At 37.5% G+C, this 27,103-nt stretch overlaps 1 protein-coding gene across 4 annotated transcripts in view; it reads left to right on the plus strand.

Annotated features, from left to right (window-relative positions):
- LOC150089733 (chloride channel protein 2-like) overlaps nt 1–27,103 on the plus strand; it is a 564,677-nt gene that overhangs the window by 174,329 nt on the left and 363,245 nt on the right. For all 4 annotated transcript variants that reach the window (XM_090368771.1, XM_090368772.1, XM_090368774.1 and 1 more), the window contains exons 3-4: nt 2,364–2,495; nt 13,108–13,236. In XM_090368771.1, the coding sequence (XP_090224897.1) occupies nt 2,364–2,495; nt 13,108–13,236 (261 nt within the window). The remainder of the gene's footprint in view (nt 1–2,363; nt 2,496–13,107; nt 13,237–27,103) is intronic.

A 27,103-nucleotide genomic window follows, 5' to 3' on the forward strand; every position in this document is an offset into this window, starting at 1 on the left:
ATGAACAGGTGTCTGAATTTACTAAACTAATTATAAAGGCCATTGATGCCACTGTTAGAAAAAAGAGGCCCCAAACAAATGCAGTCCCCCCCCCCGGTGGCCTGAACTGGAAAATCCTCAGAAAATGGCACACCAGGCAAGGAAGCATTTTCAAAGATCTAGATCTAGCTGGCCTCCAGCTGAGTTAAATGCCTGAAGGGAGGTGTATCGCTCCCTGAGAAATAACTATACCCAACTAATAAGACAAAAAAATACTTGTGGAGATTTCTTGTTGGTACCTCTGGTAATGTTGACCCCTGAGGTGTTGTATATCACAGTTACCAACAAGCTGCCAAATGATGTAGCCACATCATTGATACTATGACAGTTCTGCCAACATACACTTGGGACAGAACAGTCAATAACGTCCTTGGCTTTCTATCCCCAGATGATGATCAAGCACCCACTTATGAACAAATCAACATCTACAATGAGAAAGAGGCCTATGTATTTCTGGATTTCACAATAGTAGAACTAACAAATGCTCTAAATACTTGTGGAGATTTCTTGTTGGTATCTCTGGTAATGTTGACCCCTGAGGTGTTGTATATCACAGTTACCAACAAGCTGCCAAATGATGTAGCCACATCATTGATACTATGATAGTTCTGCCAACATACACTTGGGACAGAACAGTCAATAACGTCCTTGACTTTCTAACCCCAGATGATGATCAAGGACCCACTTATGAACAAATCAACATCTACAATGAGAAAGAGGCCTATGTATTTCTGGATTTCACAATAGTAGAACTAACAAATGCTCTTAATTGAACCAAGAAAAAGAAATGTCCTGGCCATGATTTAATTGAACCAGAAATGTTAAAAATTCTTGCAAAAGGTCATTCTCAACATCCACTCAAACTATATAATAACTGTCTAAGTAAAGGTATATTTCCCACCACTTGGAAACTGGCAAACCTAAGACAATCTTAAAGAATTCAGAAAAAAACCTCTAAGTGATCCTAAATCATTCATTCGACACATTCGATGAAAAAGTTTGGTGAAACTCAAGCAATTGCTCTTGACATTTCAAAGGCTTTTGATTGTATTTGGCATAAAGGTCTTCTAAATAGCTTCCATCTTATGGTTTGCCAACTGTTTTTTTTGTAATTGGGTATCCAGTTTTCTCTCTGACTGCTCACTGTGGGTGATGGTAGATGGCTCGCTGTCTTCTTACTTCTCCACTGATATTGGTGTTCCCCAAGGTTCAGTTCTTTTTCCCACCCTTTTCCTCTTGTATATTAATGACCTTCTTCCATTGACATCTTTATAATGGCATTATTATAAAAAACCTTTTTGTGTTGTTGATGATGGTGAAAGTTACCTTTTAAACCTTTCAATATATCAAATGTGAAGAAATAAAATGAAATATTGTGATATGAGAGAGAGAGAGAGAGAGAGAGAGAGAGAGAGAGAGAGAGAGAGAGAGAGAGAGAGAGATCACAAAAAAAAAAAAAACAAATATATATCTGTGATATATATTCTGAATGATTATCTTATTGGATACTCTATTATCCAAGCCATTGACTGTTCCATCAGAGACAGCATCATATGTTTATACCAGGCAAAGGAAGATATTGAGGTGTGTGTGTGTGTGTGTGTACATGCATAATTCATTGAGGGAATGGGCCAATGCAGTTTAAGTGACTTTTGAACATAGTGTGATAGCCAGTGCAAGTGTCATAGACATTGCCACCCTTCTAGAGTGTGTCCATGCAAAGCAGCATCTAGAGGAGAATGGTGTGGCAGTCCTGTGGCTAGAGACAGCTTGTTGACTTGAGAAGCCAATTGAGGGTGAAAAAAAAAATGCCATCAAACAGATGGGTCACAAGTGGTCAAATAATAGTGCAAAGTTTTGACAGTTTCCAAATGACAGTGCAAATGCCCCTTTATTTTATTCAAAGGGGCATTCCTGTATGCCCTTTGCATACAGCAATGGTATTAAAGGACTCTGATACCCCATTTATTACAAACTTTGATGCATAGTGGTGTGCTATGCATCAGAGTCTGTAATGGATGGGGTATAGTAGTAGATGACTCACCAGGTTCCACTCTTGTCAGTGTTGAAAAAAAGTAGAAGTGGGTCCAGCAGAGCAAGAACATTGACATTTGAGGAGCAGAAAAAGATCACCTGGTCTGACAAATTCTGCTTCCAGTTGCTCTGTGTGTGTCTGTTTTTATAAAATGAATGCTAAATATTTGAGAGTAAATAACATTAGCAAATATAATAAAAACCACTACTAATAGTAATAATATATATGTTCAAAAAGCTAAACACATAATTTCTTTTTTTCCTTTTTTTTTTTTTTTTTTTTTTTGCAGCATACTTTTCTACCTTTTGGCATTATACGTTTGCTCGTCTTGGAGAAGACTGGGTGTTTTTAGCCTTGCTTGGTATCTTCACATCACTCATCAGCTTTGCAATGGACTATGCAATTGCTATCTGTCTCAGAAGTAATATTGCTTTTCTTATTTGGTTTACTGTTATTGTATTTCTCAGTCTAGTTTTACTTTACTTAGTGATATTATGCCAGACTTTTAAACTGAGAACTTACTTGTTATTAGCATAATGCTATCTTGATATATGGGATAATTCGAAAGGCATGCAGTCCATAGTATATTTTTCAGTTGTTAAAAATATAATTGTAATAGCATAAAAGTTACAATAAATTTTATTTCAATTATCATTATTACATAATTGAAATAGAGAGTTCAATAATATGTTGAAAGTTTCTCCCTTCCCAAATGTAAGCACAAACTTTTTGCTCCATGGAGAATAACTGTTCAAACTTGTTTTAACAGTTATTGTTGAAATTTATGATTTGATTTTGATTTTTAAATCTTCTAATATGTGAAAGTTGTTAGTGTTTACAACACCACCCCTTTTAAGACATCTGATAGATAAAAATTTGGGGATCATAGCAGTTCGATTATGAACATGGTCTGTGGCTGGAGAAACTGTTGCCTTCACTGTAAACAAAACAGTACTGGTTAGTGACTGAAAGCTAACATGTAACAATAATAACTGTTGGATACCGGGGGATGACCAGTTCTGCTATTGTAAATCCCATCAAGTTGTCAGTGATAACTTAACACTTACAATTTTGGTTGCATGAATTTTGAATTTCTCTGTATTATATTTTGTACAGAACGATATTATTATATTTTGTATATGAACGATATTGGCACCTCCGTAGCCAGGTGGGCAGGAGCAGCAGTGCGTAGCACACGCTTCTTGATTAGACCGGGGTTCGAGCCCGTGACCACCAAATATGGAGGATGCGGAAAGGTCAGGGAATGACCACCTCATATCCCTGGAGCAATATGGCCTTAGTTGCTAATGCTCCTAAAAACCAAATAACAAACAATGTGAGCAATATTTTTGGTGACACTGACCAGACAGGAAATACCTTAAAAAAAATTAAGTAGTAAGATAAAATCTGCTTTTTTGAAAAAAAAAAAAAGAAGGAAAAAAGAATAATGAAAAAAGAATAGTGATAACTTAACACTTACAATTTTGGTTGCATGAATTTTGAATTTCTCTGTATTATATTTTGTACAGAACGATATTATTATATTTTGTATATGAACGATATTGGCACCTCCGTAGCCAGGTGGGCAGGAGCAGCAGTGCGTAGCACACGCTTCTTGATTAGACCGGGGTTCGAGCCCGTGACCACCAAATATGGAGGATGCGGAAAGGTCAGGGAATGACCACCTCATATCCCTGGAGCAATATGGCCTTAGTTGCTAATGCTCCTAAAAACCAAATAACAAACAATGTGAGCAATATTTTTGGTGACACTGACCAGACAGGAAATACCTTAAAAAAAATTAAGTAGTAAGATAAAATCTGCTTTTTTGAAAAAAAAAAAAAAGAAGGAAAAAAGAATAATGTGAAGAGAAGAAAACTTCAAAAACCAATAAAACAGTATGTCTCTTTGCAGGTTTAACATTTCCAAAAATTCAAAACTTGAATGAGTGGAAGAAAATTTTTTTCAAAAATGAAAAATTCCAGAACACTAGTGAGACAATATGTTTCCTTGACTGCCTTTAAGTTCAGTTTGTGCCAGTGAGACATAGTTTCACTGGCACAGACTGAACTAAAAATTTACACAGAGCAAATTGAATAAAATGAAGATCAAGGTGGCATATGGGGGCATTGATTGCTGATCCCCCCCAATCTAATAATTCAGAAAAGTATGATTTTTTTTTATGTTATCCATTTCTAGTTTTTCTCCTTTGTATTGAACTGGTTGTTTATAATCAGAACCTACAATATTTAAAAAATTTAAGCTCTTATAAATTTATGCATATACAGTAAATCCTTGATATTCATGGGGGGGGGGCTGCATTCCTAGAAATTGAGATCAGCGCCTCATGGAAAAAAAGGGTTGTGTACCTTACTTATGGAAATTAAGGTGAATGTTAATCAAGGTTAAAGTTTATTATCAAAGAATTAACATGTAGTGTATGTAATAACCATGCTTATTATAACAGTAATAAAGTAAATGTAAACACACTATGAATATGATTTTTATGAAGAATAAATAAAAATCAAAATGCAAAAAAAAAACCGCATTTAACTCACTGATGATGGGAATGGCTGCAATACAGGAGGATGGATTAGTGTTGTGTAGTACTACTAAAGATTTTTCTGGGTAGATGACTTAAATAAGTGTACAGAGGAAGAAGGTGCACTTACAGCTTTCTTAAAAAACTCTTTGTGGGCATTTGCTCTGTCTTTTGTTGCAAATCCTTATAGGTTCCCTTATAAGGGACTCTAAGAGCCTCCAGTCCTCTTTTAAATTTTAGATCGTCCTTCATCCAAGGTCCATTTCCACTACTTTGTGAGCCAGAGCCTTAGACATATGCAAAATATTTTCCAGTGTCAAGCAACAGCTGAGGCTTTTGTATCATGTGATTGAGGTTGCTGAAACCCTTTCCTCTGATATTGTGTGTCAAACTTGCATTTCTCTGCAGGCCTTCTTCTACTGATCAAATACCTTTCAGGTCTTTTGCCATATCACCATTTACAGCTTATTCCAGCACACATTCTAAGTCAATGGTTTATTTTATCTAGATGTTCCATTATTTATTACATTATTAGTGATGTTCTTTTTCCAGTATCTCCTGGATGATATAGAGGAATCACTCTTCATCTGGTTAATAATTCTTACAAATATGTGTTAGCACCTTAAATACAATGATGATACACTGATTTAGTGATAGATCAGAGATCAGGATACACAGCATGGTTTTGTAAAGGGAAAATCACATTTAACAAATCTGGTTAGCCATTTTGACAGGTCACTCATGAGCTAGAGTTAGGGAATAATTTCGACATTGTATATTTGGATTTCAGCAAAGCATTTGACTCAGTCCCACATGAGTGGTTACTTTATAAGTTGGAGCAGGCTGGAACCATAGGGAAAATCCTTAGATGGATAGCATGATGGCTTGAGTGCACCAGGCAGAGGGTTGTGATAAATGGTATTCCTCAGATTGGGTTAATGTAAGTGGTGTGGTTCCCCAAGGATCAGTATTTGGACCACTGTTGTTTTTGATTATCTTAAATGACATCTGTGAAGGGATGGAGGGCGTGAGGTCTAAACTTGCAGATGATGTAAAGATCAGTAGAGTAGTTAATGATTGCAGCAAACAGAGCTTCTTCAGAGTGACCTAGATAGACTTCAGTCATGGTCAGAAAAATGGCAACTATACTTTCATTCAGCAAAATGCCAGATCTTATACCTGGGTAACAGCAACCCCAAAATAACTTATGCATGGTGGAGTTGAACTAAAGTCAGTAGTGGAGGAACAGGACTTGGGAGTTACGATACGGTCAGACATGAAGTTGTCTGAGAATTGTGGACAGATTGCAATGTTGCATGGTGTCCTATCAATGATTTATCGAACATTTGCTAGTAGAGATAATGATGTCATAACCACATAAAGGTGATTTTATAACCTTTATGTGATTAAATTAGAAACAATTATTTTTTTAAAATTAATACAGAAAAACTGGTATTTTTTGTTTCAATACCAGAAAAAAATTACCAGGATCCCGGTATTGTAAGCCCTACCTCACAGGTGCTTAATCACTAAATGCTGTTATTTGCAGAACTGAAGCCTGTCTTGGTAAGACCACCCTTTCATTCCCTTCACCAGTCTCGTTGCCTTTCTCTGCACTTATTTCAGCAGATCTACATCCTATCTAAAATGAGGCTTCCAGGCCTGTATGCATTACTCAAAATGCTGTCTTACCATTGCCTTATACAATGGGATAATCACTTTCTTGTCCCTGCTAGCAAAGTTCCTGTACATCATAGACAAATCTCCATAAGCTGGCCTGGCAGACTGTCTGCATTGCTCAAGGAACTTCATATCTGACTGCACAGTTACTTCCCAGGTCTTTTTTTTTTTTTTTTTTTTTCCTTGTTTTCCACTGCCCTGAGTGTGGTAATGGATGGCATATGAATCAGGAATACTGTTACCCATATGCAGTACCTTGCATTTATCAAAGTTAAACTGCCGTTTCTCAGCCCATTGGCCTAATTTGTTTTGATCTTGTAGTAGCTTACCCTGATTACTGTCATTAACTACCCCGCCAACCTTTGTATAATCTGCGTACAAAGGTTGGCAGGGTGGCATATTAAACCTGATATACCTTTGTCAGTATCATTAATAAATATAGAATGCAACAATGAGCCCAGCACTTGAACCCTGGGGGACTCCAATAATAACATTAGTCCATGAAGAGCAGTTTCATTAATTACTTTGTTGTCTCCCACTCAACCATCCCTTTATCCAGAACAGTAACTTGCCCTTAATGCCACACTGCTGAAATTTGAACAGCAGTATTTTATGTGCAACAGTATCAAAGTCTTCCTGAAATCCAAGTAATATGATATCAAAATTATTTTTTGTATCCAGTTGCTTTGTTACTGTATTATAATATCCGATCAGATTGGTCAGACAAGTTCGCCACCTTAACAAATCCATGCTGTGACTGCTGTATAACTACATGCCTGTCTAGATGATCCTCCATTACTTCTTTAACTAGATACTCCATTATTTTCTCTGGAACACAAGTTAAGCTAACAGGGCTGTAATTACTCATGTCATCCTTTGATCCCCCTTTGTGAATTGGGAATACGTTTGTACATTGCCAGTCCATAGGGACCTGTCTTGAACCCAAAGATGCTCTCCTAATTTTGTCTAATGGTTTCCTTACCTTCTTTGCTGCCTCCCTTAATATAATTGGATAGATCCATCCACCCCAGGTTCCTTTTTTATGGTTAGCTTCAACAATTCCTCTTCCACTTCCTCTGAGTCATCACAAAATCATTTAGCTTGCTGTTAGATTCTGGTGAACTTCTGGAATTTTTCTTAATAAAGAACTTATGCATGAATATAGATACAAAATACCTATTCAGTTTGTCAGAACCTGGGCAGGATCATCAACAGTTAAAACGTCGTTGTCAAGTGGACCAAAGTAATTCAGCTTCTTCCATCTACTCTTAATATAAGTAAAGAAGTCTTTGCTGCATTCTTTGCCAGAGACTTCTCGTAATTTGCCTTAGCTTGATGTATGACATGCATAGGATGCAGTTATTTTTATTTCATAAAATCTGTGAAATGATCATTACAACAATATTTGAAACTGTATTGAGTTTAATATAAACTTCTATTTTGGCATTGTTTGACAAGACTTAAAACTATTTCCATATGAAATGCAGATGTAGTAGTTCCTGACTGACATTTATAGAGAAAGGAAATTTGTTATTTATAATTTATTTTGTCATTATTTTGGACAACACCATAGTTAATTTATCATGTATGGGATAGTGATAACCCATATGCACTCATGGAGATGTTTCTCAATCAGTGGTGAAACTACCTATACCACGATCTCTGTCAGTGTGTGAGGTGGGCTTGATGGTTTGATATGGTCATTTAAGATCATGTGGTGGGGGAGGAGGCTTTCTGAGATCTTGCCTGTGAAGAGTACAATTGATAGTTTTGTTTATGCTTTCAAATCTGAAAAATGTAGTCTAGTATGTAATATTATTACCTGGAATCACTTGACCAGTGTTCCTGGATGACACAGTTAATGCAGAATGCTCCCTGAAACTTCTTCAATACCACTTTGTTCCTGATCTTTAAGTCATGGGAGTGAACATGGTGGAAACATTTTCCCAACAAGATGTAGCAAGTTTTCATATGATGAATGCAAGTTCTTTATTTAATGAAGGAATATTTTAATGATGGTTTCACCTCCTAATTGATATCCTGGATAATATGGGATTGTATGGTTTGGTCACTGTACTTACCTGCTTTGAATCCTTGTGAGGATTCCTGAAAGATGAGTGTCTACAGGAATAATCTACATCACTGATGAATTTAAAGGTGAAATCGCAGCTGCTTTTGTATCCTCATGGAGAAACACTGGCTGCAATTATAGTAGACTTTATTGATATCTGCTAACGGTCTTTTGATGCACAGGTATTTCATATTGTTTTTTGCTTGAATATCTTATTGTGTTTAACAATACAAACCTCACAAGTTCCAGTGCAATCAAAAAATATAGGCCTCAAAAAACTGTTGTCTTTTCATGATGATCCTGTGTGTGATGTACATTTATAATTTAATTTAAAAAATATGAAACAGATTATGTGCATATTATTTTATTAAAATAGTACTTCTTGCCCAACAATGTTCAGAAAAAATTCAGCTCTTTCTGCATAGCAAAATTTATTTTTAACAAATTGTTTGTGGTGATTTAGGCACTTCCTTATGGGGGAAGATTTTGCCTGTGTTTGTGTGAAAAGTCATTTTCTATTAGTCACCAAACTTGCCTTTATTCCAATCTGCAGAAAAGAAAAATCTCCAATCTTCAGAAAGCATTTATATATATTATATATATGTATTGGATCTTAAACTAATTGAAGACTACATCTGATTTTTTTCCCAGTGTTTCATTGTTATATTGAAGTTTAATAACCTAAATGCAGTACATTATTGAAGCACTGATAAAGAAAAATGAAGATATGAAAAGTGATATCGGAAACTAGACAGTATTATGTCAGTACACCTTTTTATTCTCTGGGTAGTTTTTAAGTAATTTCCATGGCCATTGTTGTCTTGTGACCTTCTGACAATTTGAGACTCAATGATTGTCTGTTCTGTATTTTTGCTTTTTCATTTATGTTTTGCTGTGGATTGTTTACTGTATCATTATTGTGATATTTCATGTGATTTGGCCTCTGTGTTGTCATGAGGGTGCTGGTCTAAATTTATTCTTTATTGGAATTTAAATTTATGGTACATTTGTTGTTTATTTATATTGAAAATTTTTAGGTACATATTCTTTCCATCTTTTTTTCTTTCTTTCTTTCTACCATTGCTTCTATATTTTTTCTTATGTGTTTTATTTTTATTTGCTTTTTGCATTGCCTATCCTTCTTACTGTTCTGCTTAATTCACTTTCTATTTTATATACAGGGTGTTTCAAAAGTCATGGTCAATAATTTAAAGGTGAATTGTGTGTGAAAAGGTGAGCAGACTACAATATGCAAAAAAGCCTAGTAAACATGGGTTCTTAAGCGAATCATTTCGAGATATTGCACATTTCTAGTTGGGATCCACCGTTAACAAGGTTAAATGTACAGAGTTGGGTTTCACCTCTGACTTGTTTGTTTAAGTTAGGTTATGCTCATTCGCTCCCTTTGCCCTCTTTCAATGCTCTGAGACGTAGTAGGCATACCAGTACTTGTCAAAGGATAGTTAATGTGGGCGTTTGTATGTTTGTACCAAGAAGCATTTCCCCGTTGAAGGCAGCCAAACAGGCGCACATTCCTCAGGGTACATCAATGCCTTAGAGAACATGGGCACTTTGCACATGGAGTACGAGCAGGTAGGCCCAGAAGCATAACATTTGATGTTGAGGAAAGGGTGTTAGAAAGAATAGAACAAAATCCAGGACTTTCGACAGGGAGGGCTGCTCTGCAAGAGCGTGTACTGAGTCATAGCAGTGTGTGGTGAATTTTACATCACCAGTTACTGTACTCCTACCATATCCAGTGTGTACAAGGTCTCAGCAATACAGACTACCCTCCCAGAGTGAACTTCTGCCAGTGGCAACAACTGTGTGTCCTGAACCCCCAATTTTAAACAACGTTTTGTTACTGACGAATCTGGGTTTAGTTGTGATGGTATTTTTAATTTTCATAACTGTCACGTTTGGTCCGATGAAAATCCTAATGCAATTCACGAGTCACGACATCAGCAACATTTCTCGTTGAATATCTGGGCAGGACTACTAGGAGACCATCTAATTGGACCACACTTTCTGCCAAACAGGCTAACAGGAGAGCTGTACCTTCAGTTCCTGCAGAATGTTCTTCCAGACCTCCTTGATGATGATAATGTTCCGCTTCAGCAATGCCAGAACATGTGGTTTATGCATGATGGTGCACTGGCACATTTTGCTCAAGTTATGACTTGGTATCTAACTAGAAGGTATGGTCAATGGTGAAAAGGTAGAAGTGGGCCAGTAATGTGGCCTCCCAGATCACCAGACTTAAATTCTATGGATTTTTGTATCTGGGGTCATGTAAAAAGCTTGGTGTACACTTCTGACATTGACACAGTTGAGGAATTGCAGTGTCAGGTTGAAGAAGCATTTCAGCAAATCAGAAATGACACAAGAATGCCTGAAATTTGCAACTCAATGCTGAGAAGACTACAAAGCTGTGTACGGATGCAAGGACAGCATTTTGAACACCTTTTGTAACATCCTGTAACATGTAACATCTGTAAAATCCTGTGGTGTTGAAACCAAAAATTAAATAATCTTTATCTTATGTTTAATAAAACCACTGTTAGCAAAGGATTCACAGCTTTTTGCTAAACTAGTGCTTCCATACTCAGTGGCAGATCTTAACAGAAAATGTGCATTATCTCAAGTGGTTCATTTGTGGCCCAATGTTCACTAGGACTGTTTTGCTTATTTTAGTTTGTACTTTTCACCTTTAAATTATTGACCATCATTTTTGAAACACCCTGTATATAGAATTAAAGATAGCAAAAATTTCTCAGTGGGCTGTGCATTTTTTGTGACAGTATGTGAAACTCTTTACCTTCAACTTTCTTACTTGAGGCCATGTATGCTAATTATAGAACCACTGATTTCCCTTAAAAGGCCTGCTTTCTGTCCTTTTTCTCCCCATTTTACTTAATATTTCAAATTTATTCTTTGCTGTAATGTGGGAGAAGAAGAAGAAGGTAGCCATTTAAATCTTCTTTTATGGTACCTACGAAAACAAACAGAAAACTAGTGTTCTATGCTGGTAATCACAGTAAGGGAGTTTCCATTATGGATAATATGATGATGCATATTAAGCATGAACTGATTCAGAGCTGAAGAAGTTCATATTGATTACTGTTTGATTTGTATTATAGTAGGATAACAGATTCAACTATTCTTCTCACCACAGAAGGGTTATGAACTTACATCACCTGAACCACTTGTCATTTCTTCACCTTTCATTCCACACAGCTTCACTTCTGTAAGCCTGCATGCATTCCACTATAAGTAGAATATATGCAGGTTGATATATAGATAAAAAAAAAATGGGATGTTTCCACTTTATATTTTTTCCACCTCAGTATGTATATGGCAGGCTTTGTCTTTCCTAGTAGACTGCAGTGTGGTAATCCAGGATGTGTATGCAAAGTTCAGGGTGGTGTGAGATGACATACTCTATTTGTAATGCAAGTGTTCAGTTTCCTCCTAATGGAGCAAGTTCTAAGTACTTAATGAATACTTGAGAACATTTTCAAAATTAAACACACACATTAAGAATGAATACTACTTTTTTTAAGCTTAAGCGAATATTGTTAATGCTGCACATCTACTATTATGTCACATCTCTTTCTTTTTAATACTTGTAGTTTGGTTTCTTTCTGTATTTCATTATACAAATAGTGTTTTTAAGGAAGGTGACAAAATGTCTATGTATATCTTCAGTACCGCCTTATTTCTTTATATGGTATATACACCCAGTGATCACTGAATTATGACTACCCATCCTTAATGGATCATACCTGATAGCTGCAGTATAAAAAGCTGAACAGCTTTGTACACAAGAGCAGTGGTAATTTGCATATAGTTGTACAAGTTAAAGTGCTAAAGTAGCAGTTATGGGACCTATTAAAGATATCACTGAGTTTCAGAAGGGCATGATTGTGGGAACTTGTGCATTGGGTACCTTCCAAATTGGAAATAGCATGTCTTGTTGGTTGTTCATGGCCCACTGGTTAAGGTGTACAAAGAATGGCATCGAATGGGTCAAACCACCTTCCACCAACAGAATTGTCATGGATTACACAAGATGGATGTTTGTGGTGAGCAAAGGGTGCTTCGCATTGCGTGGGCACAATGGCAGGTCACTGTGCGACAGCTGACATAGCAAAACAATATGATATGGGAATGCAAGAACAATATCTCAAATGATGATATGTTGCACATTCAGATATATGGGTTCCACAGCAGGTGACCCAAGAGACCCCTCCCTCTCCTCACCACTGATCATCAACGATGATGCTGTGGTATCAACAATATGCTGAAAATGAGTGTGCTGGTTGGATGAGTCCAATATCTGGTACAACACACCAATGGACACCTTGGTGTGTGTGTGTGTGTGTGTGTGTGTGTGTGTGTGTGTGTGTGTGTGTGTGTGTGTGTGTGTGTGTGTGTGTCGCAATCAACACAGGTCCATGAACCCATTGTGCATGGTGCCCATTATCCAAGCAGACTGCAGTGGTTGCTTAATGAGTCATGTTTTGCTTGAAAGAACTAGGACCTCTGGTGCTTATGGAGCAATGTTTCACCAATGAGGTCTATGGCAGTTCTTAGGAATTAGGTAGGTTGTCATGATCCAATGATCACTCAGTGTATATATGTGTGTGTGTGATTTCATTGAATATCATTGTATAGTGCTGAATATCTGATTCTCCCATGTACCGATTTATGAAACGATATGTTTTATTTTAATTTTAGCTCGTATCTGGCTATATAGGGATTTAGCTCAACATCCAGTACTTCAGTACCTTGCATGGATAGCATTCCCTTTGACCCTTATCCTTTTTTCAGCAGGTTTTGTCCACATAGTTGCACCACAAGCAATAGGTAACTTTTTCAAGCTATATTTAATTGTCTAATTTTATTTTTTATAAAATAAAATAAAAAATACTTTAGCAGATAAATAGATTTTGCTTTAAATTCCATTTCTAATGAGGGTCACCCCAAAAGTAATGATTCCAGTTTTTTTTTTTTTTTTATGATTAAAAGCAGCAAAAAAGTAATAGTTAGAATATGATCTCCATTACATTTCACACATTTGCAGCAACATGGAACTAATTCTATTATGTGTAACGAAAGAGTTTTTATCTTGCAGCCACCACTGTTGTCTTCATGTTTTTATTATTGCCATATTCAAACTTTTGTCCCATAGAGCATCCTGATAGGACCAAACAAATAAGCCACTGGGAGAAAGAGCTGGTCTATAATTTGCACAAGTAGTTAGCTCTTGGAAGACTGCTTGTGTAAATATCCCCCTCTCACACACTTCCAATGGTATGGGAAAGCTTTGCCAGATTTGTGAGCATATTTTGTCGGGGTGATGAGCCTAGCACTCAGATATATGTCCCTTCCATGGCTTTGAGTTGGAAATTTTAGTCAGTAAGTTTAAACTCTGAATTAAACTTGTGAATAGGAGATACATTTAGAAATCTTCAGTCTGCAGATATTTCTCTTGCATTTAAGGAAGCTCTCATTATAATGACTAAAAGTTTAATTATTTCTTTTCCAGCTTCTTTTGGTATAATTTGATGAATTCATCAGCCCTAGGTGCTTTGTTCACTTTTAGCTATAGTAGTTTCTTCTTACTGTTAATTTAATGATTTAATTTCCAATCAGTATTAGACAGACTTCTGTTGGTCTCATTTCTAAGAACATATTCATGTGGGAATGTAGATGCAAATATTTATTCAGTTTATCAGCAATCTAGCAATATTCAAAATAGAATCAATGCAAGATTCAGTTTCCTCTCTGCATGCAGCTGTTGTTAAAGTATTAGTCTGTATTCCCATCTAAACTGATTATAAACAGTTATACTGTTCATCTTCAGCGGACCCATGTGATTCATCCCTTTCATCCCATTGTTAACATACACAATGAATTTCTTGCTGCTTTTCTTTGGATCCTTATCCACACCTTGGTCTGCATCTTGAACAATATCTCTCAGTTGGTAGAAAATGCTTAGTGGCCTCAGATTAATTCTCATTTGGCATTTACAGTTTTCAGCATCATCATTTTGTCTCCCACTGAAAATAATTTAAAAAATGTCTGAGCCCATTGTATTCACCTTTGCAAAAACAAAGATCCTTTCTTTTATTCTTGCCAGTAGTTATTTTTTTGACTAAATTCTGCATAAATACACTGTAATCTCTGCCACCCAAAGGTACCTTTACTTGATGATTATTAATACATGAAGAACTACTGCTGATAAACAGTAGGGATTGCTTTCCCTTGTCTCTGTCTAACATGTTGGTTTAAAATGCAGTCTCTCTCTAACATGTTGTCTCTCTAACATGTTGGTTTAAAATGCAGTCATCTAGCAAATCTTTGCTAGAAGTAGCAAGTTTTGCTATTGAGTGAACTGCCAACCCATGAGTTACATTTGATATCTGAAAAGCTAATCTCAATAATAAGATATTCTAATTTTCTAGCTCACTCTGTCTGTATAGTTGTTCATTATATTCATCCCTGTCATTTGGCCTATAACAGACCCCAACTCTGGCTTTTGTTTCCCTAGTCTTATGTCACACCATACTGATTCAGTATTGTGCTGGCAACCTGTGTCTGCTGGTTGTGCAAATGTATCCTCAATTCACAAAGGGCGATCAAAGGGTGACATGAATAATTACAGACCAGTTAGTTTAACTTCTGTTCTGGGTAAAATAATGGAGTCACTGGTTAAAGATGCATTGCAGGATCATCTAGACAAGACTGCAGCAATAATTCAGACACAGCATGGGTTTGTTAAGGGAAAGTCTTTTCTGACAAATTTGATTGGTTATTATGATGTGGTCACAAAGGAACTGGATGCAAAAAATAATTTTGATATCATATACTTGGATTTCAGGAAAGCTTTTGACACTTTTGCACATGGAAGACTACTGTGCAAATTGGAGCAGAATGGTATTAAGGGTAAGTTGCTAAAATGGATAAAAGGACGGTTGAGTGAGAGAAGACAGAGGGTGGTAATCAATGGGTGCTGCTCTTCATGGACTAATGTTATTAGTGGAGTCCCACAGGATTTGGTGTTGGATCCACTGTTGTTTTGGATATTTATCAATGATATTGATGAAGGTATATCAGGCTTAGTGTCGAAGTTTGCAGATGATACAAAGGTTGGCAGGGTTGTTAATGACAGTAATGGCAGCGTGCTACTGCAACAGGATCTAGAAAATTTGGGAAGATGGGCTGAGAAGTGGCAACTGAAGTTTAACATTGACAAATGCAAAGTACTGCATATGGGTAGAAGTAACCCCAGACGAACGTACCAACTGTGTGGTACTACACTTAAGGTGGTAGAAAATGAAAAAGACCAGTCAGATGTGAAGTTTTCTGAGCAATGCAGACAGGCTGCCAGGGCAGGTCATGGACTTTTTGTCAATAATATACAGGAATTTTGCTAGCAGGGAAAAGGAGGTGATTGTCCCTCTGTATAAGGCAATGGTCAGGCCATGCCTTGAGTACTGCGTACAGGTCTGGAGGCCTCATTTTAGGAAGGATGTAGATTTGCTTAAGCGTGTACAGAGAAGGGCAACAAGATGGGTGAGGGGAATGAAGGGATCCTCTTACCAAGAGAGGCTTAAATTCTGCAAATTGCAGTGGCTGGAGACTAGGCACCTGCGAGGTAATCTGGTTGAGGTGTATAAGGCCTTCAATGGGTTGAGAACACTGAATTCTGTTGGGATTCTTCCACTTGTTGAGATTATGAACCTAAGGGGGCATAAATTCAAATTGAGAAAAGATAGATGTAGAATGGATGTGAGGAAATTTGCCTTTAGCCAGCTGGCGGTTAAATGCTGGAACAAACTTCCATCTGTCATTGTGGAAGTTCATAGGTTAAACAAATTTAAGGAGGAACTGGACAAGCATTTGGAGGGAATGGTTGTGTGAATTTTTTTTTGGCTGATGCTGCATAAGCTCATACGCTTGCTTTCTTGCATCACATGCCACTATTGCTACTGCTACTACTGTTGTACTTTTTTAAAGTCTGTGCTTATTGTGGTCAAGTGGTGAAGCGTGAGGGTGCAGAAGTACACAAACTTTAAGTGACCATAGTTCAGGCCTGCACGACTACTAAATATGGTAACATTCTTGTATTTCTCTATCGTATGAACTCTTCTAATCTTATGTGTGGTCATTCCAGAGTATAAACAGAAACTTTATTTTTAATTTTTACTAAAAGCATCACTCTACCTCTACTGATATGTCTGTCTTTTCTATACATGTTATAATCATAATGTTTAAATACTTCATTCCCCAATATCAGTGACACAGTCTTTTTTTTATACCTATAATGTCAGCATTTGATGGCTTAACTATTACTTCAAACTCATTAAATTTATTTAATGTACCACAAACATTAGTATACAAGCAAGTAAACATGTACTTGTTTGTGTTTTTAGTAACTCTTACGCACCCCATGTATAGTCCCATAATGATCCCCATTAGGCCATATAATGTTCCCCATTCTGCTTTTTCAGGATACTGTTTCAGGATAGAAATGCAAAATCAATTTTCATTCTCTTCAGGTGTTATTAAAGTCTTTGTATTCCCTCCAAACTAGCAGTTTTCTGACCCACTTAATACTGCCTTGACAGCATCAACATATATTCTTGCACCACTTTTATTTAAGTATATCTCATCCCTGTAAAATAGTCTTGTCTCTATCAAATACTAGCCATGATTTCAGTCTTTGGTCCATGATTTAAGTCCTTTGAGGACTTAAATCACGGGACTCACCTCAGTATAACCATGCATGGTCATATTCAAATTCAGCCAATGAAATGTTAACCACTTAATCCCCCCCATCTCTGCCCCCCCTCTGCATCTTGCACACACAAAGGCATTATGTTGAGCTACAGTCAAGTCTGTCTATATGTTGTGGAGTGCATGCAATAAGGCCTTGATTCATAGTATTAGCTATCATCAGTAGTTCCCTTCCAACCCAATGTATCTTCACTGCTCTTGGTTGTATGCATTGCTACTCTAGTATTCGGCATAATCCTAGTTAAAAAAAATTGAATTAGTCTATAGCACTAAGCATGAATACTAAATTACAAACAAAGTAATGCTGTGTGATATAGTTAGTACAATAGTAATAACACTACACTATTCTCAGCTACTCTAGCAGTATATGTATTATGTAATTAGCATTAGCATTAGCATTAGTAGAGGCATTTGATGCAAGAAAGCAAGCTTATGCAGCATCAGCCAAAAAAAAAAAAAGAAAAAAAAAAAAAAAAAAAAGTAACATAAATAAATAAAAATAACCACTTCCACTTCACCCCTCTGTTCGTTCGAAATACCTGTCCAGCTGAGCCTTAAACTTATTTAGGCTATCAACTTCCACGACAAGGGATGGAAGTCTGTTCCACCCACCAACCACCCGCTGGCTAAAGGCAAATTTCCGCACATCTATCCTACATCTGTCTTTCCTCAATTTGAATTTATGCCCTCTCAGGTGATTTTTCTGAGCTAGAGGAAGAATCCCATCAGCATTGAGCATGCTCAAACCATTCAAGGCTTTGTACACCTCTATCAGATCACCCCGCTGGTGCCTAGTTTCCAGACACTGTAATTTGCAAAACTTAAGCCTTTCTTCGTAAGAGAACCCCTTTGTCCCATTCACCAATCTAGTTGCCCTTCTCTGTACTCGTTCCAGCAGCTCTACATCCTTCCTGAAATGAGGCCTCCAGGCCTGTATACAGTACTCTAGGTGTGGCCTGACCATTGCCTTATACAAGGGAATAATCACCTCCTTATCCCTGCTAGAAAAATTCCTATATATCATTGACAATACACCATGAGCTACTCTTGCAGCTCGTCTGCACTGCTCAGAGAACTTCATATCTGCCTGCACCACCACCCCCAGGTCCCTTTCATTCTCTACCACTGTCAGTGTAGTACCACAGAGTTGATACGTTGCTCTGGGGTTGCTGTTTCCCATATGTAGTACTTTACATTTGTCAATGTTAAACTTCATTTGCCACCTCGAAGCCCATCTGCTCAACCTTTCCAAATCCTGTTGCAGCAGCATAGTGTCAGTAGTGTCCTTGACAACCCTGCCAACCTTCGTATCGTCTGCAAACTTGGACATTAAGCCTGATATACCATCATCAATATCATTTATAAATACAGAAAACAATAAAGGCCCCAATACTGAACCCTGAGGGACTCCACTAATAACATTAGTCCACGATGAGCAGTGTCCATTGATTACCACTCTCTGTCTTCTCCCCCTCAACCACCCCTTTATCCATAGCAGCAACTTGCCTCCAATGCCACACTGCTCCAATTTGTGCAGCAGTCTTCCATGTGCAACAGTATCAAAAGCCTTTCTAAGATCCAAGTATATAATATCAAAGTTATTCCCTGCATCCAGTTCTTTTGTGACTGCATCATAGTATCCAATCAAATTGGTCAGGCAAGACTTCCCCTTAACAAAACCATGCTGTGTCCTAGCTATAACTGAAGTATTGTCTAGATGATCCTGCAGTGCTTCTTTCACCAGTGCCTCCATTAATTTTCTGGGAACAGAAGTTAAACTCACAGGTCTATAATTACTTGTGTCAGCCTTTGATCCCCCTTTGTGAATTGGGGTCACATTTGCACATCTCCAGTCAATGGGTACCTCCCCTGAGTCCAAGGAAGCTCTCATAATTATGGCTAAGGGTTTGCTTACCTCCTTTGCTGCCTCCTTTAATATAACTGGATAGATCCCGTCCACCCCAGGTGCCTTTCTTGTGTTTATCTTCAACAATTTCTCCTCCACTTTGCTCTCAGTTATTACAAGATTCTCTAGCTTACTGCTAGAGTTGAATACACCTCTGGCATTCCCCTCGCTGAATAACTCCTCATGTGTGAATGTCGATGCAAAATATTCATTTAGTTTGTTAGCTACCCGAGCAGGGTCATCAACAGTTGACCCATCGATCTCAAGTGGACCAATCTGATTCATCCCCTTCCTTCTAGAGTTTACATAAGTAAAGAACTCTTTGCTGTTTTTCTTCGCATCCCTTGCCAAGGATCTCTCGTAATCTGCCTTCGCCTGCCTAACCTCCTTTGTAACTTGGTTACAGATCAACTTGTATCTATCATAGGCGTCCGTGTCACGTGTTAATTTGTATGTATCCCATGCATTTTTCTTCTCTGCCATATGCCTCATTAGTTCATCTGACAACCATTTAGGCCTAAACCTTGAATAATATTTCTTAGTTGGTATGTAAAGCCTAGTAGCTTCCACGATAAGTTCTTTGAATGCTTCCCATTTTGAATTTGCTGTTGGCAATATCATCAGTTGATCCCACTGTATAGAATTTAAATACTGTCTCAGTCCATTGTAGTCGCCTTTACGAAAGCAATACCCCTTCCCTTTACCCCTAATGGTAGTTACCTCTTTGAGTAACTCCCACTTCAGCACACTGTGATCACTGCCACCAAGTGGTTCATTTATCTGCAGATTCTTAATGCATGAAGAATCACTACTGATAATCAAATCAAGAGTATTACTCCCTCTAGTTGCTTCCCGAACATGCTGATGTAGAAAACAATCATCCAATAAATCCACAAAAGCCTTGCTACTGTGTGAGTGACCAGCCCCCAAATTCCAGTCAATATCTGGGAAATTAAAATCCCCCATTATAAGACTCTCTGATTTACTGGCCCACTCTATTTCTCCGAACAGTTTCTTATTATACTCATCAGAGTCATTAGGCCTATAGCACACTCCTACTCTCAATTTTGATCTCCCAATGCTTATGTCACACCAAACTGACTCGACACTGCACTGTCCAGCGATGTCGACTGGCTTCACTTCCTTGGATTTTATGTGTTTTTTAACTAATAGCATAACCCCTCCTCCCTTCCTATCCTGTCTATCCTTTCTGTAGACATTGTACTCCCCAAATTCCAGTTCTGCATTTCTTATATCTGTGTGACACCACGTCTCTGAAATCCCCACAATATCTGCCTTTGATGTTTTGAGCAATACCTCAAATTCATCAAATTTATTTACTAAACTCCTAGCATTGGTGTACACACAAGTATACATGCACCTGTTCTTTTTCTTAGCTACCCTAACACAACCCATGTGTTTACTTGTACCCCAATGATTCCCAGCAGTCTCTGAAATATCCTGCATCTTATTTTCCAGGCTGCGGCTCATTCCAATAGAAGCAGTGCAAGAATCACTTTCACCTCTGCCAGTGGCTACTGTTAATCTATTAGTCCTTGTATCCCCCCAATCTAGCAGTTTTCCGACCCACCTAACATTGCCTCGATAGCATCAGCAAACATTCTTGCACCCTTTCTATTTAAGTGTATCCCATCCCTGTAGAAGCAGTCTCTCCTGTTAACAAGTACAGACCAGGCTGAAAAAAATTCTACCCCTTGAGCCCTGCACAATCTTTCCAGGGCCGAATTGATTGACAGGGCTCTCATCATATACTCCCTCCGATCCCCCTAATCTTTATAAAACACTGTGATATTAGCAGTGGCATATGATGCAAGATGCACACCTTCTCAATGGTAAGCCCTGTTATGTCACTTAGGTGGCAACGAACATGTAGAGTGGTTCTCTTCAAGATGCCTGGTCATCATGAAGAGGAAAATACCAAACCCTCCAGCATATGACAGCACAACAAAACAAATGGCCCTCAGTCCCCAGCAGCTTTCACTCCCCCTCTTATGGCAGCGAGAGGATCAGAGTCGAAGCAGAGGGTGCTAAGAATCTCTGGGTATGACCAGGCTGCCATGCACAGAAACGGAACTTGGCCTGTTATAACGTAAGATCACTCATCGGTGAAGACAGGATATTACAGCTGGAAAAGGAATTAGAAAATGTGAATTGGAATATCATCGGTTTGGCTGAAACAAGAAGAAGAAATGAATCACTTATAAGTTTATCAAGTGGAAATCTGCTGTACACCAATGGAAACAGTGAAAGGAGTGAAGGTGGAGTTGGGTTTCTGGTCCATAAAGATTTTAAAAACAACATTTTGGAATTCAAAAGTACATCACCAAGGGTGTCAAGACTAATACTCAAGATTTCTAAGAGGTACAAGCTAAAGGTTATAATGATTTATACACCAACATCGAGCCACGATGATGAAGAGGTTGAAGAAATGCGCACTGAAATTGCGAGTCTTCTAGATGAGCAGAAAACCCACTACACTATTATTATGGGGGACTTCAATGCTAAAGTTGGAAAAAGACAAAACAGTGCAGAAAGGGGGAACTATAGGAAATATTGGAATTGGTGAAAGAAATGAAAGAGGTGAAAGACTTGTGGAATTTGCAGAATCTCAAGGACTGTCAGTAATGAACACTTTTTTTCAAGAAAAGGGTGAACAGAAAGTGGACATGGAAGAGTCCAAATGGATTAACAACTAATGAAATTGACTTCATCCTCACTAACAGAAGATATATTGTGCATGATGTTACCGTCCTAGATAAGGTAAATGTTGCAAGTGATCACAGAATGGTAAGATGTACACTTGATATAGATAAAGGAAAGGAAAAAACTGACTCGAGTAAATAATACAAAGGTATTTGAGATAACAGAAGAGGAGAAAAAGCAGTATGTACTGGAACTTAAGAACAAGTTTGAGCTTCTACAGACTGCTCAGGACCAACATATAGATGAGGAATATTACAACTTTCTGAAAGTGATAAAGCCCAAGAAACCTATAGGGAAAAAGAAATCCAAAGAAGAAAAAATTAATCAAGAAACACTTGTCATGATGAACCGAAGACGACAAATGAAGAGCAAGAAAAACACTGACAGGGAGAAAATTGAGTATACTGAGTTATGCAAAGCCATTGGAAAGAGTCTCAGAGAGGACATAAGAAGATTTTAACACAAGAAAAGTAGAACAAGCATTAAGGGAAAACAAAGGATTTAAATCAGCAACCATGAGCAGTAATACAGAAAGACAAATGATACTGAAACTGAAGAATAGCGATGGTGTACTTATAAACAGCAGAGAAGGCATAATTCAAATAGCAGAAGACTACAATAGAAAATTATACAAGGAGCGAGGGAATGATGCCAGCAGTGGGGAAGATGGATTGCAAAATAGCAACACATACGACATACCCGATATTCTTCCTGATGAGGTAGAACATGCATTGAAGAAAATGAAGAATCAGAAAGCCCTGGGGAAAGATGAAGTTACTGTAGAGTTGTTAAAATTGGGAGGAAGAGACATAACACAAAAACTGGCAAGGCTTTTGACAATGTACATTAGAAAAGGTGTGATGCCTAAGCAGTGGAATAATGCAATCATAGTTTTGCTCCATAAGAAAGGAGATAAATCAGAAATTGGGAATTATAGACCAATTAGCTTGCTATCCAACATATACAAGTTGTTCACAAGGGTCATTACTAACAGATTAGAAAGAATACTTGATGAGAATCAACTGAAAGAACAAGCTGGCATCAGGACAGGATTCTCAACTATGGATCACCTTCACATAATATCACAGCTAATGGAGAAAGCAAATGAATATAAAATACCATTATGCCTGGCATTTGTGGATTATGAAACGGCATTAGACTCCATACAACATAAGGCAATGTTTCGGGAACTGGAAAGACAAGGCATAGATACCCTGTATATTATGATTTTGAAGAAAATATATGAGAGTGCTACCTCCTTTATTAGACTAGATAAAAACAGTAGGAAATTTAAAATCGAGAAAGCAGTTCGACAAGGAGACACAATATCTCCGAAGCTGTTTACTGCTGCTGTTGAGGAAGCTTTCAGAAGATTAGACTGGTCGCAGAAAGGAGTCAATGTGAACGGAGAGTACCTAAACCATTTACGATTTGCAGATGACATTGTGGTCATAAGCCATGATCCCAAAGAAATAGAGGAAAATCTTAATCAGTTATGCACAGTTAGTAAGGATTTTGGACTAAAGATGAATATGGCTAAAACAAAAGTAATGATGAACAAGTATGCCACGGAAAAGGAAATAATGATTGAAGGAGCAGTAATTGAAAAGGTGGAGTCATATACTTATCTGGGACAAGTTATTAGCTGTAATAATGATAAATGGCTGGAAGTCAAAAGAAGAATAAATTTTGGATGGATAGCATTCAGGAAATATAGTCACATACTGAAGAGCAATATCCCAGTTTGTCTGAAACGTAAAATAATGAACCAATGTATACTCCCCACCATGACTTATGGAAGTGAAACTTGGGCACTCACCAAAAGAATGGAAGAGAAGCTGAGAACTACACAGCGAAGAATGGAACAAATTATATTGGGAATCAGACTGTTAGATAAGAAGAGAAACACACGGATTAGGCATCAAACTCAAGTAAAGGACATTCTTATCAAAACTAAAGAACTAAAATGGTCTTGGGCAGAACACATTGTTCGAAGACATGATGACAGATGGACTAAGAAAATAACAGAATGGTACCCAAGAGGAGCTAGAAGAAAACCTGGAAGACAAAGGCGGAGATGGAAAGATGAAATTCATGAGTTTTTGGGTAGTAAATGGATGGCCAGTGCTCAAAACAGAAGGAACTGGAAAGTTGCTGGAGAGGCCTTCATCCTGCAGTGGATTGAAAATGGCTGATGATGGTGATGCAAGAAAGCAAGCTTATACAGCATCATCCAAAAAAAAAAAACACCCTTCTAGTTTCACCCATCCATTTGCTCCAAAACTTTGTCCAGTTCTTCCTTGAACTTATTTAAGCTGTCAAATTCCACAATGACAGATGGAAGTTTGTTCCAGAAATCAACTACCCACTGGCTAAATGAAATTTCCACACATCTATTCTATAACTGTCTTTCCTCAATTTGAATTTATGCCTGCTCAGGCTTGTAATCTGAGCTAGAGGAAGAATCTCATCAGAATTGAGCCTGCTCAGCCCATCCAGGGCCTTGTACACCTTAGTCAGATCACCTCGCAGATGCCTAGTCTCCAGATGCTGCAATTTGTAGAACTTAAGCCTTTCGTGGTAAGACCAACCCTTTGTTCCCCTCATCTGTCTTGTTGCCCTTCTCTGTACTTGTTCTAGCAACTCTGCATCCTTCATAAAATGAGGCCTCCAGACCTGTATGCAGTACTCAAGATGTGGCCTGACCATTTCTTATACAAAGGGATAATCACCTCCTTATGCCTACTAGCAAAATTCCTGTATTATCATTGACAAGACCCCCATGACCTGCTCTAGCAGCTTGTCTGCACTGCTCAGAAAACTGCATATCTGACTGCACAATTACTCCCAGGTCTTTTTCATTCTCCACTATCCTGAGTGTAGTACCACACCTTTAATATGTTACTCTGGGAATACTGCTACCCACATATGGCAATTTGCATTTGTCAGTGTTATCGTCAGTTGCCACTTCTCAGCCCATCTGCTCAACTTTTATAGATCCTGTTGCAGTAGCTTAGTGTCATTAACATCCCTGCCAACCTTTGTATCATCTGTAAACTTCGATGTTAAGCCTGATATACCTTCATCAGTATCATTGATAAATATGCAAAACAACAAGCCCAACACCGAATCCCATGGGAATCCACTAATAACATTAGTCTGCAAAGAGCAATGTCCATTGATTATCATTCTCTGTCTTCTAGCAGTCAATCATCCTTTTATCCATTGTAGCAACTTGCCCTTAATGCCATACTGCTCCAATTTGTACAGTAGTCTCCCATGTGTAAAAGTATCAAAAGCTTTCCTAAAATCCAAGTATATTTTATCAAAATTATTTTTTGCATCGAGTTCCTTTGTGATCACAGCATAGTATCCAATCAAATTGGTCAGACAAGACTTCCCTTTACCAAACCTGTGGTCTTGGTAAGGGGACCCTTATAACTGTGGTCTTGTCTAGATGATCCTGCTGTGATTCTTTAACCAATGACTCCATTATTTTCCCCGGAACAGAAGTTAAACTAACAGGTCTGTAATTACTTGTGTCACCCTTTGATTCCCCTTTGTTAATTTGGAGATACATTTGCACATCTTCAATCTGCAGGGACCTCCTCTGAGTCCAAGGATGCTCTCATAATTATGAGAGAAAACCCTTGTGGCTAAGGGTTTGCTTACTTCCATATCTGCTGCGTTTAATATAACTGGTTAGATCCCATCCACCCCAGTTGCCTTTCTTATGTTTAACTTCAACAATTTCTCCTCCACTTTGCTCTCAGTTATTATAAAATCATTTAGCTCCCTGTTAGAGTTTAATAAGCTTCTGTTCTCTCGACTTCTCTACATAATTCTTCATGTGTGAATGTAGATACAAAATACCCATTTAGTTTGTCAGTTATCTGAGCAGGATCATCAATAGTTGAATCATTGATATCAAGTGGATATTAATTATTTTCCTACTGAACCTTGCAAAAGAAAATATTCAAAAATGAGACTTGTTATCCGAATCTGTTTAAAAATTTCCCACGACAGTAATATTCTGCAGTAGTAATGGCTAACTATGAAAATAAATATTTACAGAGTTGTCCATTGTTTGTTATTGCGTAACAAAATTGTTTTCTGCAGATTATAATGTTTTTTATGCAATGAACTTTTAAATTATCAGAAAACAATGTCCTCAATTTATGAGATAGCTAATGGATTCCTGCCACAGAACAGAACTTGTCATCATTTGGTTAATAAATTATAGTGTTTGGAAAATTAAAGGAAGATCCTTGCAAAAATCTTTCCAATCAATGTTTTATTGGGGAGCAAACTAGAAAGTGAATTTTAGAATTTTGGTATTAACTCTGAATAATTTATATAAAGTTTAAAAGCAACTTAATTCATACATGTTTTTCTTTGTTAATTATGGAACAAGTTTAAAGGGAACATTATTCATAGGTCCACTATATGTGGAAAGCTCATGGTGTTAAGTTTTTTTGCTTTTCCATGGAAATTATACTATGTTTTACAATGCCAGATATTTTAGTAAATTACATTTTGGTTTGATGTTGCATCTGGTCATTTAAATTTTACAATTTGATTGTATCATATTGTTAGCTAAACCAGAAATGGAGTGCTTGAGACTTGTAGGAAGGAGTAAACTTAAAATCTCATTCCTTGGGTCTTAACTTGATTAACTTAACTTAATTTTAGTATATATTAATTCCCACATGTAATACTAAAGAAAGTTGCTTATACGAGTAGTGTAGAGATATGATTCTTAGATTTGGATACTTCACCTTAAAGAGCACTTTTAAATGGAAGGATGTATCACTTATTTCAGTATTATCCAGTTTGTTGTTGTGTTGTGTTGTGTGTGTTCTTCATCTTGCTTTGAGTCTCCTACATCCGTGATGGACACAGTATTTACCACATTTTTGCTGAACTTTGTATAATATATTTCTTCTTTTCTGAAAGAATATCTTAACATTGTCTTTTTTTACTAGCCTATTGATTTTTCCTCCAATACATGTGCGAGGGAGTTTTTTTTTTTTTTTTTTATTTGGATATAGAACTCAACCACATAAAAGATTCCCTGGGAATGATAGCTTCTCCCTGGCATCTACAGAACATGTCGAAAATCAGGTAATGTAGACGTTACCCTCCCTCCCACACATACACATCACTCTTCCATGCCACCCAAAGTTGTTGGAATAGGCTTGCAAAAGCACAGTGTCAAGCAATTCTTTGAATCAGTCCTTAGAAACTGTGTTCTATATATCATATTATTAATAGATAATAATGTTAGGGAAGTCAAGGCTG

This window comes from Mastigoproctus giganteus, chromosome 2 (genome assembly GCF_048544385.1).
Source record: "Mastigoproctus giganteus isolate SK-2022 chromosome 2, ASM4854438v1, whole genome shotgun sequence".
NCBI lineage: Eukaryota > Metazoa > Arthropoda > Arachnida > Uropygi > Thelyphonidae > Mastigoproctus > Mastigoproctus giganteus.